This window comes from Paroedura picta, chromosome 14 (genome assembly GCF_049243985.1).
Source record: "Paroedura picta isolate Pp20150507F chromosome 14, Ppicta_v3.0, whole genome shotgun sequence".
In the NCBI taxonomy this organism is placed as follows: Eukaryota; Metazoa; Chordata; class Lepidosauria; order Squamata; family Gekkonidae; genus Paroedura; species Paroedura picta.
Window position 1 is genome coordinate 10,109,172 of NC_135382.1, and position 21,525 is coordinate 10,130,696.

Sequence of the window (21,525 nt, forward strand, 5' to 3'; positions counted from 1 at the left end):
GAATAGTCTTGAGTCTCGGGAATCTCGTCTCTTCTTCAGGGTCCTTTGATTTCTGGCTAACTGTGGGTGTGGCCTAGCATGGTGTCATTGTACCTCTGAGCCGAATGCGCCCCCGGGGAGCCCTGCTGTGTCTTGTCTGGCCAAACGCAGGGTCTCTCGCCACGGTCTGTGTGGGTGTGTTTTCAAATTTAATCCCCCTCCAAATGCAGAGCGCCATGCTTGATAGGCAGAGAACAGCCTGCGTGTTGCCAGATGAATACGAGACATGCTTTTTTATGTGTCCGTGGATCATGTGCTGTTTCTTTTTAGACAGGAAGAATGATAGGCGCTGTCTTGCGTTTCCAGCGGCAGCCTTTCAGACTCCTGGCGGGAGGAGCGGGGCTGAGTTCTGGAATAGCTCTGCAACCTCCACGACTGAAGGTCACAAGGTGGCTCAGATGATAAGTTGCAGAAGGAGGCCGAGGGAATCCCAGGGGAATGGTTTTTGTGATGCATGCCCTCTCTGCCTCAGGAAGTGGAGCGGGAGGCCAAAAATGGAATCACAGTTTCATTGTCCAGATGCTTGGCTGAGGGAAAGGAAGTGCTTTGGGTTTTCTGGCTATCCGGGCACCACACATGCAAATCCCACAGTCGGTGATGCATTTTGTGGAACCCAACCAGGCTTCCGGCATCGTTTCTGTGGCCCACAAATTTTGGCAGGGTCAGGGTCAGATGTGAGGAGCACGCGCCTTTGCAGCAATTGGAAACGGTGAGCACCGTGTGATTAGGTTCCAGGTGAATATGACTCTTTGGGGTTTAGAAGAGGAAATGTTTCTACAGCTATGGTGCCACATCCCTTCCGGCCAGAAGTTATTTAAATACACCAACGAAAGCTCAGATACAATGCATGCTGCAGATTAGGGAGGGCGTCACCCAATCTAAGAGGAGGCCAGCAAGGTTAATGGGCAGAGCAGAGAAGGTTTTGTTTGAAACGGCCTTTCTCAACTTTTTTACCATTAAGAAACCCCAGAAGTGGCGCAGTCGTGCAGAGGTGGTGTGGGGAGCAACATGCCCACGTTTGAAGAAGAACAAAGTTTGAGTCCAGTGGCACCCTTAAGACCCAAAAGTTTTTATTCAAGTTAAAGTTTTTATTCAAGCTTTTGTGTACCCACACGTCTTTAGATACAGTGAAACGAGATCCTCCACCATTACACTGAAGTGGGAGCGGATTCCTTGCCAGGAAGGACTAGTTAGAGCAGGGGTAGCCAAACTGCGGCCCTCCAGATGTCCATGGACTACAATTCCCAGGAGCCCCTGCCAGCGAACGCGTTCGCTGGCAGGGGCTCCTGGGAATTGTAGTCCATGGACATCTGGAGGGCCGCAGTTTGACTACCCCTGAATTAGAGGCTGAGATTATCGCTGAGATTGGATTAAAATGGCTGGTAAGATTTGTGAATAGGAGTAAAGTAGTATACAGCTACAAGATGTGGGAATTGAGTTTGAGTCCTGTGGTACCTCCAAGACCCTCAGCATACTTTCCATGAATTCGGCTCCCTATTTGTTGGGAGGACACTGATGTGGACCCTGGAAGCACAAACTGGAATATGACTAACGCTCGCTTTAACCAGGGCCTGCTTTTGAGAATTTAGATGCCTCTTTTTATTCTATCTGGTCCCTTGGTCTATGTGTGTGACTAACGTTTTTGTTTATATAAAGGAGCTAATACGTTACAAAATTCATTGCACATTTCTTGTATGCTGTACTAGTATGTGAATCAGGATACCTTTATTGTCATAAAGAATTGACAGGACAGAAACATTAACATTATCATTTCTGTGCAGTTAACAGAGCTCATGACCGAAATGTCTCTTAGAATGGCCAACAGGATCAAGGCAACTATCATAATAAATACAGGATCTTTCTCGCTTAACATAATCTCTAGCTGATGTTTCTGATCTGTACAAACGAAACTTAATTTCTTCAGAGGGATGGCTAGTGAGGATCAGTAATGAGCAAATGTTGGGCATTCTAATAGTATGAGCCTCTTGTGGTGCAGAGTGGTAAGGCAGTCTGAAAGCTCTGCCCATGAGACTGGGAGTTCAATCCCAGCAGCCGGCTCAAGGTTGACTCAGCCTTCCATCCTTCTGAGGTCGGTAAAATGAGTACCCAGCTTGCTGGGGGGTAAACGGTCATGACTGGGGAAGGCACTGGCAAACCACCCCGTATTGAGTCTGCCATGAAAACGCTAGAGGGCGTCACCCCAAGGGTCAGACATGACCTTGTGCTTTGCACAGGGGATATCTTTACCTTACCTAATAGTATGCAAGTTAGGGTGTCTGGGACTTTGCACCCATGGAGGCACAGTCCGAGGGAGGAATCTGTGGGAATCTCCCCTGGGTTGAATTTGATCGCTAACGGATACGCTCTTGAATGAGTTGACGTCCAAAATGTGGAGTTGCAGCAGCAAAGTTTTGTATAAAAATCGGATTTCCCAGAAACGGGGAGAACATACACTGATTGCTGAAGAACCCAGTAACTGGGCATCTATCTCTTCCAGTCTCTGAGTTATTCGTTTTTGTAATGCCACTTCCTCATAAGTTGAAAGCATAAGTTTAGATGTCAGTCTGAGACTACACACCTTTGGGTGTTATTAATTTAAATTGTGTTATTAATAAATACTGGAATTTTGTAACTACATTATACATTTTAGAAACTTTTTGGTGCACCCCCACTAGGCACACAGATATTTTCCTTTTTGTTAACCTCCAGGACCACCAGATTTCAATGCTGGGCATAAGCAAGTCCTGAGAGAATTAGTATGTGCGGATGCACATGCAGATACACTGAAGCAGATTTCACCCAATGTTATATAGGTAGAGAGGTGAGTTGCCAAGAAGGGCTAATTAGCATCAAGACAGTTGTGCAATAAATGCAGCTTAAGGTTGGAGTAACGCATTTGGTAAGGCCTGTGCTTAGGAACAAACTGGCAAACGGATAATACAAGAGTTAACAATAGACGTGAGAACTCATTTTGAGTCCAACAGCACCTTCAAGACCAACAAAGTTAAATCTGGATATAAGTGAGAAGACACCAAATTATTCAAGGCAGTGATAAAGTAGGGGGTTGGATATACCCAAGCCAAAAATAAACTGGAAATTATCTGTTTGGGGTTGAAGGTATCTGAAATTACCTCAAACACTCACACATTTCAGGAGTAATGAAAATTTATCTCCCAGAATTTCAAGAGTATTTTAAGGTCTGGGTACCATACGAGAGGGGAGACCTGGCTACTGCCCACGTTAGAGCTTGGAGGGATTCTATGGGCAGATGGGTTCCCAGGCAGGTGGGGGGGGGGAATCTTTTTGGTGTTATTTCCTGACCTGGTGGAACGGCTCCATCTTGCAGGCCCTTCGGAATGGCTTCAAAGTCCCAGAGGGCCCTGATCTCACCAGGCCAGGTGTGCCACCAGGCTGGGAATAGAGCCAAAAAAGCACAGGCCTTGGTAAAGGACAGCTTTCTCTCTTTGGGGCCAGGGACTCTGAGTAGATTTTGGTTACTCTATCTTAGGGTTGTGCATGGCGGCGTCCGAATTGGCCGTGCGGCGCTGGCTGCGTCAGCCTGGAACGGCTGATTCCGGTGCCACCACCCACAAGGGATCATGGAAGAGGCAGTCCCACAGATACAGCGGTCCCAGACCGTTGAGGGCTTTGAAAGTGAGAATCAAAACATTGAACATGATCCAGTCTACAATCCTGCCTCTAAACGTGACAAAGGTTTCATACACTGGGTGGAATAAATAGACCTTTCTTCAAGTACTATTATAACATGAAGGAACTCAGTGAAGTTTACGGCCCATACATTCAGAGTAAACAAAGTACCTCTTGGCTCAAAGAGTAACTTGGGAATTTCACATCTGTGGACTATAGTGATGAACATCAATTTACATGGATTTAAAGATCAGGTCCCTCCCCCCCCTGCTTTTTCTTTCTGTAATTGGTTCTCTCCTAGGCGAATATCGCCAAAGATCAACTATTGGGCATAAAACTGGGAATGGGAGAGTTGAGGCACTGAGGTACAGTGGAGTAGGGTAAGCTGTTGTATCTTATTTTAAATTGTAAATTGTATTTTGGGAAATTGTGTGGGGCTAGTTTTAATGCTTTTGTTTTTAATGTAAACCGCCACAAGGTGGCCAGGCTGAGAGTGGCGGTATATAAGCCACCTGATGGAGAGGTTGATACTGTGAAGGTTCAAAGGGGTGGCAGGTTACAATGGATGAGCAATAGGATCCTGCATTGTGCAGGGGGTTGGACTAGATGATCCAGGAGGCCCCTTCCACTTCAGTTAGTCTATGATTCTGTTATTCTAAATCAGGGGTAGTCAAACTGCGGCCCTCCAGATGTCCATGGACATCTGGAGGGCCGCAGTTTGACTACCCCTGTTCTAAATAGTAATAAAATCATGGAGGAGAGGGTCGTCAATGGCTCTGAGCCATGGCGGCTGAATGCAGCCTGTGTGTTCAAAACCAGTAATCTGCCAAACTCTGGTTCTGGGGATGACAACCTCCATACGTTTCTCATAGGATTTCGGGGATCATCTGGTTGGCTGCTAAGAAACAGGATACAGCTATAAGTGTATATATTTTTATTTGTCCCTTTTTTCAGGGAAGACCTTCTGGTGGAGCACATTACCCCCCCCCCCAGATTTGTCTTCACAACAACTCCATGAGGCTAAGTCAAGAGAAAGTGGTTGGCTCGAGGTCACCCAGGTTGCTTCCTGGCTTGGGATCTTGTTTTCCTGTCTCAGTTGAACACTCATAGCTGCTACTGCACGTGGAACTAGATGGGCCATAGTTTGAGCCAGCACAGTTGTTCTCATGTTTGAATGCTGGTGGATTGTCCTCTTGCAATGTCAGCAGAAGTCTTTGGAGCCATAATTTTGTTAGCCCGATTGGAGGCGGAACTGTGGCTTCGGTCACAGAAAACGCTTAAAATTCCAAGTCCCTGTCTTATAATCCTGTGCGCCATCCTTCTTTCTGAAGCATCTGGATGAAGCCAGCACATGTTCTGATCCGAAGAGGTTTTGGACATTTCCTCCCTATATTCTGCTCTTTTAAAAAATTGACCTTTTGCAGCAGATCTAGTAGGGCTGCCGTGATTTGAATGTTAGTGTTTCCTTGTCAAGCATGATGGAAGGGAGTTGCCAAACAGCCAGGCATGGGGAGTAGATGGTCTCTTCCCTCCCGTCTTCAAGGAAAGGTGTGTGACAGTAGCTGTAAAGGTTGGCTTTGGAGTCGCTTCTGTTGCTTAGTTCAGCTTCAGAGTACCTCTGTTGCTTAGTTAATAAGCTGTGTGGAGGGGGAGCGGGGAGGAGGGTCCAGCTTCAGCCGCCTTCATGTGGGATGCTCTTCCAAATTCCAAGAAGCAGAAGCTGCAGTGCCTTGGTTGTATGCTGAGGGGGTTGTGGCTAGTGGAGGGACCGTGACTCATTGGCAGAGCATCCTCTTTGCACACGGAAGGTCCCAGGTTCAACCCTGGCACCTCCACTTAGAAAGTCCCCGCAGTGGGTGACATGAACGGCCTCAGCCTGAGACCCTAGGGAGCTGCTCCCAGTCTGAGTAGACCAGCGTTTCTCAACTTTTGTACCCTTGAGAAAACCCTGAGACAGTCTTCAAGCCCCAAGAAGCCCCAGAAATGGCACAATCGTGCAGAATATGGCTGGGAAGCTTAAATAACTCCCCATTCAGGAAACCCTTCAGTCATCCCCAGGGTTTCACAGAACCCTGGTTGAGAAAGCCTGGAGTAGACAGTATTAACTATTCCGTATCAGGGAGCTTCATCTGTGATTCCTAACACTTTCTGTGACGCAACCAGTAACCCTATGGCCAAGGCTTATCCGTTTAGCCAAGCAGGTGTGTATCTGGTTGCTCTTGAGTGTCTGATTTTATGTTGTGTAACTCAACCTCCTTCATAGCACACGATCCATTTCTCTAGCAGAGACACTTTCCTGCGTGACCTAACAGGCTTCTGGTGTCAGGAAAAGGCTTCTTCTGCCCCTCTCCGTGGATCTGCGGGATACAGGCTGCCGGATTCCTGGCTTCAGCAGGTGGAGGCTGCTGATGGTGAAGGGCCATGTACTACATGGAGGGACGGTCCATGGCAGGGGTAGCTAAACTGTGGCTCTCCAGATTTCCATGGACATCCGGACAGCCATAGTTTGCCTTCCTCCTAATGCAGTGGTTCTCGACCTTCCTAATGCCGTGACCCAATAATCCAGTTCCTCATGTTGTGGTGACCCCCCAACCATACCATTATGCAAGTGTCCTTTCACAGAAATTAAACTGAGCCTGACCAATGACATGAAGATCCATTGTTCAGGATTGTCTATAAATTGGTTTTTTTTCCCGGGGTTTCTCAGTTCAGTTCTGCCTCTCGCCCCACCACGCCGATCTCGCTCTTTTCCGCTGCTTCAGACAGACGAACGCTCGATCTACCCCACAAGGCTGTTGTGTGGATGGGGCTCCCCGACCAAGCTGCTTGCCCTGCCCCCAAAGGGGTCCCGACCCCCAGGTTGAGAACCACTGCCCTAATGTATGGGACTAGAGTTGTGCGCTTCGGTCGCCAAAGCCGCTGTTCCAGCCCGAAGCAGCCAGCGCTGCGGCGCGGGGAGGGGGAGGGGCATCCGCCCCTCCCCCTCCCCGTGCCGCGGCGCTGGCAGCTTCGTGCTGGAACAACCCCTTCAACCGTCGCAGTGCACAACCCTAATAGGGACTCTTGGTAAGTCCACGTTAGTCTGTGACCAAGCAAAATAGAAATCTTCCATTGAAACCCATAAAAGCTAAGGTCACGGAGGTGAAAAGTGATTTCACGAGGCAGAGCTCACTTCTTCAGATATAGTGGGAAGAAAGAAACTCATTTTACCTCCCTGTTTTACAGAAGGGGAAGGGGGAAAGGGCAGAGCTCACCCAAGAGAAGCCGAGTCTAGTGAACTGGATGGAATTCTCTGTGGGGAAACCCGAATCTGTTGGGTAGTTTAATGAGTGATGGGAAAGGGTCAGGGGTTCTGGCGTCTCTCCTTCCCTCCTACCCCTTCCATAATATGCTGTAGACATGGGGGTAAGAGAGCTTCTTTCTTCCCGTGGTATCTGAAGACGTGAGCTCCGTCTCACAGAGAACTGACCCTGGAATCATCTTTAAGGTGCCTCTGGATTTTTGTTTCTTTCCTTGGGGTCTTCCAGTCTCTGTTCTCTGATAAGGTGCCAATATAGGTGAGGGTGAACCTGCTGTGGAAAGGTCTTTTCTTGTTTAACAGGCCAGAGGAGGGATCCACTCATCTTGGCTTTGCTTCGTCTCTTAAGTTGTGACCCTTCTGTTTCCTAGAGGCCAGAGAGCAGCGGTGAGGAGGGAGTTTGCCATACTGTCCTGGGACTGGAACAACTCCAGGGCTCAGGAGAGTGGCAGGAGGACCCCTTCACCCCTGCCACAAATAGGAGTTCCTTCCCTGGGAGGCTGGACGGAAGCTTTCGCTAGAGGCCCAGAGAGATTTGTCTCCCCCCCCCCTTTCCCTTGGTAGGGCTGGTGAGTGGCTTATGCAGCCCTGAGCTTGGGCCTGTAAGTCATTTGCTTTGAGTAGGATTTGAATGGGTAAAGAGCCTTTCGGGTGAACTCCTGTGGCCATTCCTTCTGCAAGCGAACCTCTCTAGGGAAAGGCCCTGTGGGACAGGAGCATTGGGTATAGGCGTGAGGAGGAAGCGTGGACCGTCACCCGCTTGAAGGCCGTGCCACGGAAGCCGCCCATCCTCTGAGTCTGCTGCTGTGAGACCTGCAGAGTTCCATGCAGCAGAAACAGGGTGGGAAATCCAACATGGCGATTTTCCTCCAGCGTCTGTCTCGCTGGTTTGCTTTCCCCCCAGTCCTTTCTAAAGCATCTGAGCGGAGGATGCCAGCAGGGGCTGCAAACTGGCATAGGCAGGGAGTGGGGTGAGTGAGCCGCATGAAGGAGGAAGCGTCAGTAGAGGCCGGCCTGCCAACTGGCCATTATCACCATGATCACAGAATCCGTGCAGGTGCCAAGCAGCCTCCGAGGCTTACTGAAATCCGCTCCCTCCCTCCCCGCAACCTGCTTTATGGCGTCCCGAGTGCCAGCGTGAGCAGAAGAAATGGGAGGGGGGGGCAGGCCCTTGTCATTTGTCCACAGGGCAAGTAAAATTTCTGAAATGGACATTTTTAAAAAATGGCTTTATCTCCATAACTCACGCAGTCTTTGGACACCGGTTCTGCAAGTGGCTAGAGAGATAACTGAATTTCTGGACAGTTTCTGCATAGCTTGACATTTTTTGAACTCCATAAAATGGACTTTTAAATGGATGCATTTGCATAATTAAATCAAACAAATCTGGAGCATCTTGGAGTGGGATCCATGCATTGGCATGGCAACCACCACCAGATCGGGAGGTACGCCCCTTGCCGCCACATCCCATGATATTTGGAGATCCTGGTGCTCGCTCTGTGTATTCTTTCTCGAGTAGACCTGATTGCAGGCCCCCTGCACGTCTGATGCACACTCAGTGGGTAGTCCAGAGCATGTTGCAAGGACATTTGGGGCTGTACTGCGCATCTTGTTCAACATGCTGAAGGAATCGGATGCCTAAGGAGGTGGGGAGCTCCCCCTCACTGGTGGTCTTGAAGCAGCAGCTGGACAGAGACTTCTCATTAATGCTTTAGGCTGATCCTATATTGAGTGGGACTAGATGGCCTGGGTGGGACTAGATGGCCTGGATGGTCCCTTCCCACTCTTGGATTCTATGGATGGGATGCAAATCTCAATGGTTGTGGCATGACCCCCTGAACTAGAGCTTGGTGTCGTGGTTACGAACGCAGACTTCTAATCTGGCAAGCCGGGTTTGATTCCGCGCTCCCCCACATGCAGCCAGCTGGGTGACCTTGGGCTTGCCACAGCACTGATAAAGCTGTTCTGATTGAGCAGAAATATCAAGGCTCTCTCAGCCTCACCTCCCTCGAAGGGTGTCTGTTGTGGAGAGAGGAAAGGGAAGGCGACTGTAAGCCACTTTGAGACTCCTTCTGGTAGAGAAAAATTAGTATATAAGAACAAGGTCATCTTCTTCAGCAATAGTTATTCGCAAACCTGCTGCTGGTTTGGGTCCCTTACCCGCTACAACAATGATATTGCCTTTGCTCCAGGAATGGAAATGCGACATATTTTCATGGTATCCTTCCCTGCCTCGCACCAAAGCTTTTAAGTATGTAGGACGCTCCTGCTCTTTCACACCTATGGAGTGAGCACCTGTTAATGTCAGGGAATGCACTGTTTGAACGTTGGGGACCAATGCTGTTGCTGCCAGCACATTATTTCCTTTCCTGCGTTTTGTCTACTGCTTGGTACGTGACGTGGTTCTTTCCCCTGCGTGGCCACCGCAGAGAGTGTTTGTCACGTAAATAATAAATGAACCATAATAAATAGGTGTGCCCATAGAATTAAAAATCCGTTTAATTCTGCAGCAGCCGTGGGCATTTTTGTACATAGACACACCCATTATGCCTCTTCTTTCTAATGATAACGTAGAAAAGGAGGTTGGAGGACAGAAATATCCCTCTGGGGACTGGCTGCCCTAAGCAGCTGCTCCCCATTGCTTCAGGATGAGGCCGGGCTCATTGTCCTGACCAGGTATGCAAATATTGACAAAGTAAATAGGGGAAGGGAGGCCCCTCCTGCTATGTGCAAGGGTGGGGAGGGGAGAGGAGAGGAGAGAGGTATGCTGCCCAGGAAGCTTATCAGTCCCTTGGTTTTGATCATACCTTCGGAGGTGTTTGTCTCTGGTTGTCTCTGGCGGCTACTCTCCCTGCACGGTTGCATGCCCAAGCAGTGATCAAAAACAGGATAAATTAACGCCCCCACCCCCCAAACACACACATAAGTTACAGCTACCCTGATTTCTCGAAAGTAAGACCTACTCCGAACTAGCAGTACTTTTTCATGCACCGCTAGTATAAGCCCTCCCCTGAAAACAAGACCTACCTCTAATTGGTCCTTAGAGCCAGGGTTGGCCTTGGGGGTGTTCGCGGTCATACAGGGCGCTGGGCCAGCTGACATTCAAATCCGTGGCACACATGTACACTGTGCCGCTCGTCTCCCCACCAGCAGTGATGCACCCTGGGTTGGGCGCTTTGGGGTTGAAGCGGCCGTTCACGCCCGATGAAGCCAACACCACGCTGCAGGGGGGAGGGGAGGCACAGGCGCTGGTGCACCAACTGGTGCACCTGTACGCCCGCACCTCACCTTCCTCCCCACCCCCCGTGGCGCAGCGCTGGCTGCTTCGGATGCTGGACCAACAGCCCCGCCTACAATCCCAGAATCCCCCGGCGTGACAGAAGCTGTGCCCTGCACTATATAAGACCTACCCGAAAATAAGCCCTAGTGCCTTTTTTTAGCCTAAAATTAACACAAGACGCTGTCTTATTTTCGGGGAAACACAGTATCTGCCTTTGAACCTCTTTGTTTTGTGGGGGATGGGTGGGGGAGCAGAGCTGACTTTGGTGATGAGAGAAGGGACTGTGGAGACCAGCGCAAAAAGTCCCTTTCCTTTTGCGGATGCCGTTGACTAACTTGTCCCCTTTTTCACTTCCAGAGCGGTGCGTGTTCTATAGGACGCCTGCGAGAGACAATTATGGCCTTGGGACTGCACTGAAGACAGACCTGGTTCCTTACAAAACGTTTCTTTAATGTTTTAGGATTCTTACTCTGTTGCTCGGTTGTTTTCCCACAGCGAACAGGGCCTGGTCCGTCTCTGGGTCTCTTGCTTTTGTTTAAAAAAACGCAAAGATGTCTGATCCCGGCTCCCATCAATCCCCCGGTATCAAGCCGGGCTTATTGGAAAAAAACAGCAGCCCAAATGACTCTCAGCCCTCGGCCAATTCGGAAAGGAGGAACAAAAGTGGGATAATCAGCGAACCCTTGAACAAAAGTCTTAAGAAGTCCCGCCCGCTCTCCCACTACTCCACGTTCGGGAGTAGCAGCTCGTTAAGCGAACATTCCGAGAAAGGTGCGCCCGTAGCCAATGGCAATGAAGCCGCTCTGGATAAAAGCAACTCTACCTCAAAGCACAAAAACATCTCCGACCTGCTGAGCAAATCAGACCTTTCTCCAGAAGGACAGAGCATCTTGCAGCAGTTTGCCCAGTCGACGGAGCTGCTCAAAAGAGTCGTCCAGGAGCACATTCCGCTGCCTTCCGACCACGGGACGGGCATCTCCGACATGGAAGCGGTTTCGGCGGCAGAGACGATGAACGGCCCGTCCGATTTTCCTTACCTGGGGGCTTTCCCGATCAACCCTGGCCTTTTCATTATGACCCCTGCTGGCGTGTTCCTGGCGGAGAGCGCGCTCCATATGGCTGGCTTAGCAGAGTACCCGATGCAGAACGAGTTGGCATCTGCCATCAATTCAGGGAAAAAGAAGCGGAAACGGTGCGGCATGTGCCCTCCGTGCAGAAGACGGATAAACTGTGAGCAGTGCAGCAGCTGTAGGAACCGTAAAACTGGGCACCAGATTTGCAAATTCCGAAAATGTGAGGAACTTAAAAAGAAGCCTTCTGCTGCACTGGAGGTAATTGGGTTTGGTCGAGCAGCTCTCTGGGTCTCCCTCTGCAGCTGTCTATGGAGCCAGAATCCCCTCTGATGAGAATTGGAAGTTGAGTGGCCGGGGGTTTGTAGCCGTTAGCGGTTCTTACCTGTTGATATCGCACGTAAGGATGTAGTCATCTCACCTTTTGCACATGCCTGCTATTCTGACTGGTGCTCAGAATGGAACTGGTCTTGAGAAGGGAGGTTTCCTTGGGATGGCCAAGAGGGTTATCTTTTCAGTTGTTTGAGTCTTAGGCCTGGTTCATCGAACCAGCAGAGGAGGTTGGTAAGAGCCCCTTTGGGCTGTTGGTAGGCAGGGGGAGAGAGTCACATGACAGAATGCTCCTACGCATAAATAACCCCCCCCCCCACCAAAATAGTATTCCAGGGCAAAGGGCTCTAGCTTAGCTTTTTCCTGAAAATGCTAGCTTTTTATATAACAAACAATATTTAGTACTTACCAATGTGTTGAGATGGTGCAGAGCATTTTACGAACGTCATCCTGTAAGCTGTACAACAGTCCTTTAAGGCAGGTTACTGCGGATTGAGGGGGGTGGCTGAACGAGCCTGAGGTCATCCAGTTAGTTTGTAGCTGCGGCAAGACCTGAGCTGAAGAACTTCCTGACTCAGAGCTCATGTGCTGTGCCATGGTGAAGCCCCCGGTTATTATGTCTAGGAATGTTCTACCCTGCCCTGGTAGGACAACACTTGCAGGCTGAAGTGGCCCAGATTTAACACCTTATCAGTCCTTTTTAAGAACTAGGCCTTAATGCTCATGCCTTCTATAACCCTGGGAGGGAAAAGGGCTCTCCTTACTAGGTAGCTCCAGGTAATCTCTAGGCAAGGAAGATTAGTTTCCAGGAGAAAATGGTTACTTTTAGAGGGTGGGCTGCAGGGCAATAATACCTGCTCAGATCGTTCCCATTCCCCAGGTCCCCCCCCCCCCCCCCGAATAGAAAAAACCTAACTATAAGGAACTGAAATGTTGGCTGTTTGTACAATGTAAATAATAAAATTATGTAAACATTAATTGTGCACAACTTGCAAAACGGAGAAATTAAAAACATACACAAAGCCCATAGGCTATTCATATGTAATAGCAAATTACAAATTACAAATAGGGTTCTTATGTAAACCGCCCTGAGCCTCTGGGGAGGGCGGCATAGAAATTAAATAAATAAATAAATAAAATACATACTGTGCAGTTTTGAACCTTAGAACTGACATGTTCCAACTCAAAATGGGTCATCTTCAGAGGTCCAATTATGGACCCACGGAATGATAAAGTGAAAAGTATATAAAGCAGCAAATAAGATAAGCAGAGTTATAGAATCTGTAAAAAATAAAAAATGCCGTAATTGTTATATTCATGGATAAATCTAAGCAACTCAAATAATTAACACACAAGTCTATAAAATCATAGGGCTGACTTATTTTTTAGGATGGCAAAACCAGTAAAGATGGAACTGGTAGAAAATGTCCATTTATCAGATGATGGGCTCCATCTCTCAGGCTGCTTGAAAATTAACATGTGTGCCCAGGAAGCTGGTGCATAACTGTAAGCTTGCATATTGTATTTTTCTATGAATGAATAGCCTATGGGCTTTGTGTATGTTTTTAATTTCTTAATTTTGTAAGTTGCGTACCATAAGTGTTTTATGATCCAACCTTTCAGTTCCTAACTGCTTTTCAGTTAGGTTTTTTTTTTTGTTTTGTTTTAAGCTCTTTGAAGTTTTTCTCCTTCCTGTGTTCATCCCCCCACCCCCAGAATCTCCAGATATTTCTCAGCCCAGAATTGGCAACCTGACCAGCTGTCCCTTTTCCCCCACCGCGAGTGAAGCTTATATATTGTCAAATGGATTAATCTTCCCAAGTTAATGTTCATCTTGCTGTAAGAGGCGATGCTGAATATTAGAAACAAAACACAACTGCCATTGGGGTCATTCTGGTGACTTCCACAGGTCAGCTACAAAGTCTGGCCTTTTAGGCCTAGCGCATGAATAGGAGTAGCCCTGTGAACAAGTTAAAGTGTCCGTGCATGCAGTCCACGTCATTTATGTGTTGAGTAATTCTCATGTTTGCAGTCAACACATACGACAGCTGAACAGATTCAAATGAGTAGCCATGTCGGTCTGAAGTAGCACAATAAAATCAGAGTCCAGTAGCGCCTTTAAGACCAACGAAGATTTATTCAAGGCGTGAACTTTCGAGTGCAAGCAGTCTTCGTCAGACGAAGTCTGAGGAAGAGTGCTTGCACTCGAAAGCTCACGCCTTGAATAAATCTTTGTTGGTCTTAAAGGTGCTGCTGGACAGCTGAACATGTGATTTAAACTTCACGTTAAGGGACAGGTCCCTGGTTTCGTTTGTAAAGTGAACACACACCGCCTGTTTCCATACCAACAAATGTGCACGCATTTGTGGGACTCATTGTGGCACAAACACCGCAGCAGGTGGGTGTCAAGTAGGGGACAGGTAAGATTTTAAAACTAATGATGCTAGAGATTGAATTGGGGACCTTGTGCAAGCAACACAAAGTGCCGTATCATTGATGCTTCAGTCTCCCTGTTGTTCTATCCAGAAATGTAGGCTATTAAGTCTGTTAGCATATTCCTGGGCCTTAAAGTTTCATTAGGTTCTTTACAATCTAGTGCTTTGTTGAACATTTTGTTGTGGACATTGCAGTGCCTGGTATTTTTCAAGGGCATGACCCATGTCAAGGTGTTAAATATTTGGTTTTTATTGCCAGGAAGCATCCATAGTTGGAGGGGGGGGGTGATATCTCTTTGCAAACTCTGACCTGTCTTGGCTCTGCCTAGCAGCTGAGTTTCTTGGAAGACTGGATTTATTGTAAGCTTTTCCTGGAGTAAATGTTTCTGGTCAGTGAGTTTTGACTTCGGAAAGGTTGTCAAATTCTGCCCCAGGAAAGAGCAGGCCACACCTCTTCCTGGGAATCGGAATGGCTTGTTAGCAGAAACCGTGCTTACGGCAGTTGTGCCAGGAAAGCTTTCAGAAGAAGGATAGGAGTTGAGGAATGGGGTGCATCTCCAATGCCCGCAGAACAATGCAAGGACAGAAATGCTGCCAGTAAATTCAGTCCTGAAAAGTTACAGACATTCCTGTTAGCTCCTCTGCAGTGCCTGGTGGAATTTCACTTAGTTTTCTAGATGTCGAGGCAAGCGTACCAGACTTTCTGAACAGCCGTCTTGGTGCTATCCTCTTAGTCCCTAGGGCCCCGTGGAGGTGCTGATGTGCTTTGAACATCATTGGATTTATGGGGTGGAGTGGGAAACTGTTCACCTGCTTTCCACTGGGAGCTTTTAAAGCCGTCAGTTGAAAATTGTGTTCCAGATCCTAAGAATCCCGTTCTTGTCTCCATATGTTCATGTACAACTGCAGGGACAAGGAGCATTATGCTGGTGACGCTTCCTAAAGAATAGCACAAAAGGCTGCGTTAAGCCAGCCGAAGCAGGAGTCTTCTGGCAGAACTAGATGTTCTGTGGAGTAACGCTCCAGTTGCCTCTGCCAGGGAAGGAGGTGCCGAATTTGCTTCTTGCCCAATGCTTTTCCTCTCCTGTCCCCTGCTTTTGACGAGATGGGTTCTGGATTCCCATCTGCAAGGGCCAGACTGTCCCTGGGAGCCAGGGCAGATGCAGGGGACGGGGAAAGGTGAAACACTTATTTTTATTTATTATATTTATATACCGCCCTCTTCCATGTCACTTCACTTTACTCCACTCCTCTCCCCCCCAAACACACACACACTGCGTTTCCACAGAAGCTGCAGCATCCATGGCTTGGGTAGGCGTGTTCATATTTAATGGGCTCACTTATAAACAGTGCAGCTTTGGGCTAGGATTTGCTGCCTAGCTGTGGGTTAATTCTCCATGCCAACTGGGTGTTCTGGGGTTGCCATCGTCCACGTCAGGGCAGTTGAGCTCCAAGCTACAGAGAATAGTTAACATTAAGAAATTATACCCTGATGAGTTCTGTTGGCTCCCCAAACTCCACCTTCTCTAGGAATTTCCTAAGCCAGTAGGGTTGCCAGCCCTGGGCTGGGAAATACTTGGCAACTTTGGCGGGAATTGGCGTGGAGACGGGGCTCAGCGGAGTGTAATGCTGTGGAGTCCACCCTCCCAAGCAGCCGTTTTCTCTAGGGCAGGGGTAGTCAAACTGCGGCCCTCCAGATGTCCATGGACTACAATTCCCAGGAGCCCCTGCCAGCGAATGCTGGCAGGGGCTCCTGGGAATTGTAGTCCATGGACATCTGGAGGGCCGCAGTTTGACTACCCCCTGCTCTAGGGAAATGGATCACTTTAGTCTGGAGATAAGCTGTAATTCCAGGGGATCCCCAGGTCCCACTGAGGCACTGGCATCCCTAGCTGGCAGGCCTAAGGTTCATCTACACCAGGGCTAGTCAAACTGCGGCCCTCCAGATGTCCTTGGACTACAATTCCCATGAGCCCCTGCCAGCATTCGCTGGCAGGGGCTCATGGGGATTGTAGTCCATGGTCTACCGTAGCCCTGGTCTACGGTTTGGACAACAGGCGAATTTCAAAGGAGCTGTAATTTCTGAAGAAGCCCCGTTTCATTTCTAATTAATCTATATGTGATTGCCACTGTTGGGTTGCTGGTCCTGGATTCCTTTCCTCCTTCAGATGTTTTCCTTGAGGTTGTTGGAGACTCTTCAGCATCCCTGTCCCGATGGAGACAGCAAAACGTTCTTCCAAGGAGGAGATAACTTTCTGTCTTGTTAGCCACAGAGTTTTTCAATTAGCATCATATTGGAATGAATACTTTCAGAGGGGGGATCGATTTGGGGGTGGGGGTGACAGGGGGGGCGGATTGGTATCTTTCCAAAACTGCTGTATTGCTAAATTATAATCTTGTTCTAATTTGCTGAGTCAGTGATCTGGAAAAGGGGAGAAAGGTCCATCTTTCCTAAAGAAGCCCAAAGTAGGGAAATTGATTCTGCAATGCGTGATCGGCTAAATTATTTCTCCCCCCCCCCCCCCCGTCCTTGCATTATTGAAGTGTGGGGAAAGTTGAATAATGCTGCAAAGCCATGGAAATTTCTGGCCTTCCGTTGGTTTTGTACTCTGTTATCAGCTGGGGAATTCACATGGCTTAAGTTGAGCCAACTGAATTGTTCAGAGGGCCGTCCCAAAAGGGATGGGTGAGTTAATGCCAGCCTCTCTCATGTAAGGCCATGGTTTATCCTATGAAGAAATGGGTTGCTGCGAAGAATCATAGAGTCGGAAGGAGTCTTCAGGGTCATCTAGTCCAAGCCTCTGCAGAACGCAGGAAATTCACAGCTACCTGTCCACCCAAAAGTAACCCGAGTTCCATGCCCCGATTATGACCCCCCCCCCCCCCCAAAATCCCTGGCCAGCCTGGCCTAGAGAAAATCCACATAATAGAGGTTTAAAAAAGAAGATACAATCTGTGGTTGGTTCAACTCTCCCCCCTCCTTTTGGCCCAAGGAACCTTCTCCAGCTTATGTGGCTCTTTCTCCAATGGCTCAAGCTGAAAGACGGTTCCTTAGACTGGAGGATGACGTCAAACTAGAGAGAAGCTAAGCTGGTTATAAATGTTTAAATAATTACATCAGTAAATTCACTGGTGTGGAAGGGTAGGGTAAGAGCCACCTCAGTATATATTCCAATGCTGTGCCTACATTTTAGTGGAACGCCTACAGAACATGGTGGGACACCTCTGAGTCGGTGTGCTGAGTATCATGTTCCATGAATTTATGAAAAGCACTCTCCCCTTTGTTCTTCCCTCCAGGAGGTTCAGGTGGCCAACTGGGGGGGGCTTTTGGAGCTTAAAGGCAACTTAGTGGGGTAGTTGAGGCTGACAGCGAGCACAAGAATGAATAAACAAACAAACAAATAAATAAATAAGAAGCAAAAAGGTTGTGGCTGGGGGAATCTGCATGGCTCTTCCACCACACCTAATTGGAATGGAAAAAGCGATTTGCACCCAATGCTGAAATTAGACCTTGCTGTAGAAGGCTTAAGAAAAGCGTTCCGTAATATTCATTGCTGTGAAATGCAGAGCAGAGCGAAGTCATCACACTGTGTGTCCCTGCCCTTCCTCTGCATCGCTGGGTGCTTTTTTTGGAGGGGGGGGAAGGAAGCTGGCGGGATGACGGCACAAAGCTGCCCATTTAGCCTCGCCAGCTGTCATCAAGGCACTGCCTGCGTCCGCCCGGACATTCGTGCGTTTCTTTGCAGTGTTTATGTCCTGCTTTACTGTCCAAGGAGGGCCGCCCCTTTTGTGCCAGCTTCCAGATCACAGCTCCGGGATCCTGATTCTGGGAGCCACTTGCTTCCCCCCCCCCCCAGTGTTGCATTTCGGCATGTTCCTGCAGAGAGGCATCATGCTGAAGGGAGAAATGCCCATTGCCGCTTTCCCCTTTGCAAGCTGGAACGTGGGAAAAGAGGCCCACAAATTCCTGATTGGCTGTTCGCCTGCTGCCAAAGTTGGGATCTCTGTGTATTGTCCAGCCCCAAGTTAGCCTTGGCATAGCGATGAGCGAAGGTCAAGCAGCAATGAGAGGGCTGGTCCTGTGGGCCAGCGCTCCTAGTGGTTGGGGCTTCATGACCAGTTTATGTAACCACAGCCCTGTGTATTTCCCACAGCAAAACAAAACGCCCCACGAGAGCCGTAGAAATGAGAGGAGCAAGCCACGCAGGTAGCTCCATCAGCTCTGCAGTTGCCCATTGGCTGGCAGGACATTCGCATTAACCAAGCGTCACAGTTATTAGTATTAATCATGCGTCTCGGTCAACCCACCAGCTCGGGTTTCACAGCAGCGTTACCTGAGAATTGCACAGGCACAGAGTGTTCAGGTGCAGGCTTAGGGGACTGAAGATGGCACCTCTGCTGCTGGAGGCCTCCCACCGAAGGTGAAACTCCAGAGCAGGGGTAGTGAAACTGCGGCCCTCCAGATGTCCATGGACTTCTGGAGGGCCGCAGTTTCACTACTCCTGCTCCAGAGCTTTCCAGGAGAAGGGCTGAGACCCGGCAGCCGATGAGTTGGGCGTATCGTGCTGCACAAAACTGACTGAGGCGGTGGTGGAGGTTTTGTTTTTGGTCTTGGCAAGGGATTTGAGCCACAACTGGTTGCAACATTTGCCCTGGCACCTTTTGGGGAGTCAGTGGCCATAGGCAAGGAAAGGGCTTGCGGTGAAGCTAAGGATGACAAAAGCACTTATATGTTCTAGTTCAAGGGTAGTTTGCTGGCAGGGGCTCATGGGGATTGTAGTCCATGAACATCTGGAGGACCACAGGTTGACTACCCCTGGCCTAGTTGACGTGAACAGGTGCTGCTTTACACGTAGTTAGAGAAGAAGAGAAAGCTGATTCTTAATACTCTGCTTTTCGCTACCTGAAGAAGTTCCAGAGCAGCTTACAATCACTTTTCCTTCCTCTCCCCACAATAGGACTCCATGTGAGGTAGGTGGGGCTGACTGAGCTCTACCAGAACCATGACTGGCCCAAGGTCACCCAACAGGCCTCATGTGTCTCAAAGGGGCTTACAATCACTTTCTCTTCCTCTCCCCACAACAAGCACCTTGTGAGGTAGATAGGGCTGAGAGATCTGAGAGAATTGTGACTGGCCCAGGGTCACCCAAGTGTCTGCATGTGGAGGAGGAGTGGGGAATCAAACCTGGTTCTTTTGATTAGAGTCCACTGCTTTTAACCATTACTATGCGGGCTCTCAAGTTCATACAAAATTTTAAAAATTATAATCTTTAACCGCTCCTGCGGTTAAATAAAAGGGTAAGGCCACCTGGGGAGGAGTTAGGGCGGGCCCTGTCCAGGATAAAAACTCAGAGGGCCCAATCAGGAGCCGCAAAGCGGCTCCTGATTGGGCTCTCCGAGTGTCCATTCAGGGCCAAGCAGCCAATGGGGAGGCACGCGAAGTGCCTTCCTATTGGCCCCTCACCAGGACAGACCAAAATTCCATTCACCCAGCCCAGTCTGGCTGCCAGTCTGCTCCTGACCACCGCAGGGAGAGGAGGTCAGCAGGGCTGCCAAGGGGGATGAGAACAGAGGCTTGGACAGGCTGCGCCATCCCTTTTCGCCCCAAGGCTGTCCTAACTGCCATGTCCAACTGCAAATTGCCTCAGAACTGGCAGGAGGCTGCCTCCCCCCTTCAGGCCTGCTGCGAAGGAGCCTCTGACAGGCCCCGACTGAGGGAAGGAGGCCTTTCCAAGAGCAACGCAGGGGAGCCTGAGGGCCTTCCTTTTGAGGGGGGGGGGACTTTCCCCTTCTGCCAAACAGTTGGCTGACAGGGAGGCCACAGAAAAGCCCCTTTTCACTTAAAATACTGCTCTGGCCGGGGGTTAGACACAGCCAAGCCATGTGTCTTTCTTTGCAACTCACTGCAGGTTTGAGGTCACTGCACAGCGTTCTTCTGCAGAGGAAACTGGCTCTTTGGTCTCCTATTTCATCTGCACAACAACCCTGTGCAGTAGGCCTCAACATTCAACCGCATGCCCTTACAGACTGGACAACTCCTCCCCTTCCTCTTCCCACTGCCAAGCTCTAGCACCCGTTGTATTCTTGGAGACAACGGGCTTTGCCCCTAGTTTCAAATAATTTATAGATTAAATAGAAAATTAATCCTGGCATAAGTCATGAGTACCAACTCCATTACTTCCCCAAATGAGTAATAATCTTAGTCCAAATCGTCCCTTATCTATAAACATCTTGAAGAGCAATTGATTTAAACCAGGGTTTCTGAACTGTTTAACCATTTAAGAAACCCCAGAAGTGGTGCAATTATGCAGAATGTGGTTGGGAAGCAGAGCTGTGGACACGCCCATCATTGGCCATTTTAGGAGGAGAGGCAGGTCACCATGACCATATATGGCTTCCTCTCATTCAGGAATCCCTTTGAGGGCCATTGAGAAAGCCTGATATGAACAAATGAAACAAATCTTTCATCTTAAGCAACCATGTTAAGGCCTAGTGGGAATGGTTTTCTCTTTCTCACGTTAGTCTAATGATCAGATATAAAGTGATCGCTTGTTTATCTCTGCGCACAGCGTTGGCATAATCAGGATGGAAAACTCACTGCAACTGAAACAGGGAAAAAAACTGTTTTCCCAGCTGTGCCTGTTGGTGCTCAACATGCATGCCCAGGCCCATGGCTTGCTGCAACCTTAAATTGTAGTATGACAGTCAAGCTTTGGCCAGTGTCCTCCCTCAGGAGACTGATCCATTCATGGCACCTGCAGTCCTGGATTTAGTTGTGTCCCCAACATCTGTTGGGCACCATGCGGGAACCATCTTCCTGAGCCTGACAGAAGAAAAGAGGGCTTCAAAATAACGTGCCCTTCTGGCAGAAATAGCACTCTTCTACCCAGAAACCCCTGGCATGTAGTCTGAGCTGCCTTCCTTGGTCTCCTTGGTGTGCTACAGAGAACCAAAAAGATAGATTTAGGTTGGTTGCTGTGTTGGTCTGAAGCAGCAGAACAGATTTTGAGTCCAGGGGCACCTTGAAGACCAACAAAGATGAATAAAACTTAGTTGGTCTCAACCAGTGCAAACCTTCAGAGAACCAAAAAGACGCCCTTCATTTCATGGGGGGCACCCTTGTGTCACAGCAAGTGTCATTCTCTCTCGCAGGAGGCATGCAGGCTGCACGAATGTTGCATTATATTCCTAGGCTGCCACAAGACTCTTACATTGTTGAAAAGTGATATCTTGAAATGATGGTTGGCACTATTTAGTATCCATCCTGGGTAGGGAGCCGCACAGGACCTCTTCCACTGTCAAGGCCCAGGATGCTCGATGGAGAAAAACCCTTCTTTCTTAGGGGTGCCAGCTCTTGGTTGGGGAAACCTGTAAATTTTGGGATGGAACCTGAAGAGGGCGGAGTTCGTGGAGGGGAGGGACACT

At 48.9% G+C, this 21,525-nt stretch overlaps 1 protein-coding gene across 4 annotated transcripts in view; it reads left to right on the forward strand.

Annotated features, from left to right (window-relative positions):
• Positions 1 to 21,525, forward strand: part of CXXC5 (CXXC finger protein 5) — a 99,338-nt gene that overhangs the window by 58,739 nt on the left and 19,074 nt on the right. For all 4 annotated transcript variants that reach the window (XM_077309603.1, XM_077309601.1, XM_077309604.1 and 1 more), the window contains exon 2: positions 10,623 to 11,596. In XM_077309603.1, coding sequence (XP_077165718.1) covers positions 10,817 to 11,596 — 780 coding nt within the window. In that variant the 5' untranslated portion in view covers positions 10,623 to 10,816. The remainder of the gene's footprint in view (positions 1 to 10,622; positions 11,597 to 21,525) is intronic.